Source organism: Pyrus communis, chromosome 11 (assembly GCF_963583255.1).
Source record: "Pyrus communis chromosome 11, drPyrComm1.1, whole genome shotgun sequence".
In the NCBI taxonomy this organism is placed as follows: Eukaryota; Viridiplantae; Streptophyta; class Magnoliopsida; order Rosales; family Rosaceae; genus Pyrus; species Pyrus communis.
The window spans coordinates 8,438,221-8,441,755 of NC_084813.1; the positions used below are offsets into that span (position 1 = coordinate 8,438,221).

Consider the following 3,535-nt stretch of genomic DNA (forward strand, 5'->3'; position numbering starts at 1 on the left):
AAGGATATTGAGGTCGGCATGTCAAAGTAGTTCAAGTCTTTTCTTAGGGTTACTTTCCAAGTCTTCCTAGGTCTTCCCCTGCCCCTTTGGCCTTAAGCATCTGTCTCGTAATTACATCTTCTAACCGAAGCATCTGTAGGTCTTCGTTTCACATGTCCAAACCAGCTTAACCGATTCTCTCTCATCTTATCTTCAATTTCGACTACTTCAATTTACCTTGGATATCCTCATTCCTAATCTTGTCCTTTCTCGTGTGCCCACACATCCAACAAAGCATTCTCATCTTCGCTACACTTTTTTTTTGTGCGTGTTGATACTTCCCCGCCCAACATTTCGTGCCATAAAGCATAGGTGGCCTTATTGTCATCTTGTAAAATTTTCCCTTGAGCTTTAATGGCATACAACGATCGCACAACACACTCGATGCACTCCTCCACTTTATCCACCCAACTTGTATTCTATGATTGAGGTCTCCATCCAATTATCCGTTGTTTTGCAAGATAGATCCAAGGTAGCGAAAACGTTTGCTCTTTGGTACTTCTTGATCTCTAATCCTCACCCTTAACTCATTTGCACCTCTGTTCATATTGAACTTGCACTCCATATATTCTGTCTTTGACCTACTTAGGCGAAGTCTTTTAGATTCCAATATTTCATGCCAAGGGTTAAGTTTTTCATTTACTTCCTCTTAAGTTTCATCTATCAACACTATATTGTCCTGCGAAAAGCATACACCAAGGAATATCATCTTAGATATGTCCGTTAACTCATCCATTACCAATGTAAAAAGGTAAGACTTAAAGATGAGTCTTGATGTAACCCTACAGTTATGGGAAAGCTTTCGGTTTGTCCTCCATGAGTTCTTACAGCAGTCCTTACTCCATCATACATATACTTTATACAGAAAACGAATATAATAATAAATTAATTTTCCAACAAGTCACGTTTAACGATTGTGTTGCCATTTAATACTATCATCTAGTGATATCCTCCACTTATACAAAAGGTTAGAAATTTGACTTCCCTAAATGACGAGTCCTATACATAAACCCTAATAAGAAACACGTTTTAAGTCCAACCTTGGTCTCTATTTCTTCGGACATCGCTCTTAAATTTCTTATTAGCCCAACTCTACCTCAGCCCAGCCCAAATAGGCGTGTCGACCAATAAAGACAATTAAAGATTTTGTCCTTTCAGATCGAAGCCGATGGTTTATCATTATTTTTCCGTTGATCAACTAAACGACATCGCAGAGGTTTGCCCTGTAATTATAGGGGTCTCTCTCTAACTGAAATGCCTGACCGACACAAAACAGTTATAAACTCAGAAGCAAGAATCAATCATCAAAGGCGAAGACAATGGACAGCGCCAGCAGAGAAGAAAGAAGAAGAAGAATTGTAGAGAGAGGGTCGGATCGTATGGCTCTGATCACGGGTCGGATTCAATCTCTTCCTCCTCCGTCACCACCACCGTCACCTTCAGTACCACCACAATCCCACCGTCACAACGGTATATGAATTCCATCTCAAAAAGATTAAAAAAGATGTTTAATTTATGACACCACTACTTTAGTTGTTTGATTATTTCTGTTAATTTGATTATAGATATCATCATATGTAGGGTTCATGTTATTTTTTGACAACAGATTTCATCACCGATTGTATATCTCTTTCATCACATCACATGATTAATGACTAATTTTTTTTTCAAACCATGATTAATGACTAATTAGATAATAAGAATGATTAGCACCTAAAAATCTCTTCAGCTTTTGTTAATTTATAAAATTAATTGAATTTTTTGCATGATTCAAATAGTCTTTTATTTATTTATTATTTATTTTGTGCTAGCATATATTGATTTCCAGGAACTTGATACTGGTTTGGTACTAATGTGCTTTTATAAAAATTGGGTATAAAAAAAAGCTGAAAACATGAAGTAGCAAAAATGAGCTTATTCTTACAGTACAGCAGAAGCAATTTTTTTTCAAAGCACATTAGGGGTAGAAAATACATAAGCTAATTCCGTTTTCACTGCATCATATCACAATCAAGGAAGTGCCAATTCAAACCCAAAAGTTTACATTTTTACAATTGGTGGCACATTGTCCCTCTCTTGGTTCTGATAAAAGTTTGTGTGTTTTAGATGTCTGATTTTGGGTTAGATAGATCGCTCAAACACACAGAAAACTAAACACCTTGCTGACACACTGTCTAATTCACATAATCCCAACCGACGTGGGATTAGTGCTGAACAAAAATGTTATTACTAGCTAGGTGGTAAATATTCTTATCAATTTCCCTGGTTTTGCAGCTGGTACTGAGGGTAAGGTTGACAAACGTGCGGGTTCCCCATTGCAAAAAGCACATGAAGCTAGTAATGAAGACGTTTCAAGGAAAAACAATTTTGAAACTGGAAGCCAATTAGATGGACCTTCATCCTTCAAATGTGACACAACAACTACAAGCACTATGGAACCGCAAGGTGCTGGTGGCACCACCGCCAAAATTCAATCACAATTAGGCACATCAGTAGTTCAAAAGGCATCAACCGATACAGAACCTGCAAGCAGGCGGCATACGAGGGCAAGGTTTTTCTCTTCGAAAAGATTAAACTCCTGCATAGTAGAATCCGAGAGCACACGAGTTGTCTGTTCTCTCATAATAGCATTCTTGGTAGTGTTGTCTTTTGCTGATTACGCATTGTTTGGGATGAACTTGGTTAATTCTGAGAGCGTTGTGGCCTCGAGGCCTCTGTACATTATACTGCTGACTGACGTAACAATTGTTTTTGCGCGGTTGTGGCTTGTGAAACGAGAGGAGGTAGAGGAAGAAATAGCGGCAGGGCCTCAGGATGGACATAATTGGGTCGAAGCAGTCAAGCTTTTGGAGAGGGGTTTGGTGGTTTACCAAGCCATTCGTGGTATATTCATAGATTTTAGTGTTTATGCAGTGGTTGTAATTTGTGGCCTATCTTTGGTTTAGCCTTGGATTGCAAGAAACAATTTTGTTTCCGGTTCTAACTCAAGTGTCATTTGCAAATTGTTGGCGTCATATTTGTGTACCTTCATTACTATCCCTACAGAACCATAAAAAAAAATAAAATAAAATAAAATAAAAAATCCATGCTGGAAATTGAGATGGCCTTGTAAGTTGTAACATGCTATTTTCTCACAATTCATACAAAACATTAGCATCCATTAACTTAGTGTTATACAGAAAGAGCTTCTTCCTAAACATGTGAGTTGTAAGTGATGCGAAAATAGTTAAGCACACAAATTAACCCTCTTATTGTCAAATTGTAGTAAGGATGCAAGTAGGGATCGTTCTGGACCGGGGATTAGGAGGGCTTGCTAAAACCTCTAAATTGACTTAAAAACATAAAAACAAAGTTAAAAACGTTCACAAATACTCAAAGGACTCGAAACAAGTTTAAAAGACTCAAAACTGCCTAAAAACACTAAATAGGCAGTTTCTGACCTTAAACACAATTTTGGACGAATTTAAGATTATGGTTTGATTCAAAACACTTTAAA

The 3,535-nt window shown here is 37.5% G+C and overlaps 1 protein-coding gene across 1 annotated transcript; it reads left to right on the plus strand.

The window, feature by feature from the left end:
- The first annotated feature begins 1,227 nt into the window (after window positions 1–1,227).
- Window positions 1,228–3,069, plus strand: LOC137709431 (uncharacterized). The gene is made up of 2 exons (XM_068448520.1): window positions 1,228–1,509; window positions 2,314–3,069. Exons 1-2 carry the CDS (start codon window positions 1,359–1,361, stop codon window positions 2,982–2,984), a joined length of 822 nt encoding a protein of 273 aa, XP_068304621.1. The 5' UTR covers window positions 1,228–1,358; the 3' UTR covers window positions 2,985–3,069.
- Window positions 3,070–3,535: the final 466 nt, after the last annotated feature.

Coding starts and splice junctions, on each gene's coding strand:
- LOC137709431 (XM_068448520.1), top strand. CDS start 1,359: ATGGACAGCGCCAGCAGAGAAGAAAGAAGAAGAAGAATTGTAGAGAGA. Junction 1,510..2,313: donor ACAATCCCACCGTCACAACG/GTATATGAATTC, acceptor CTGGTTTTGCAG/CTGGTACTGAGGGTAAGGTT.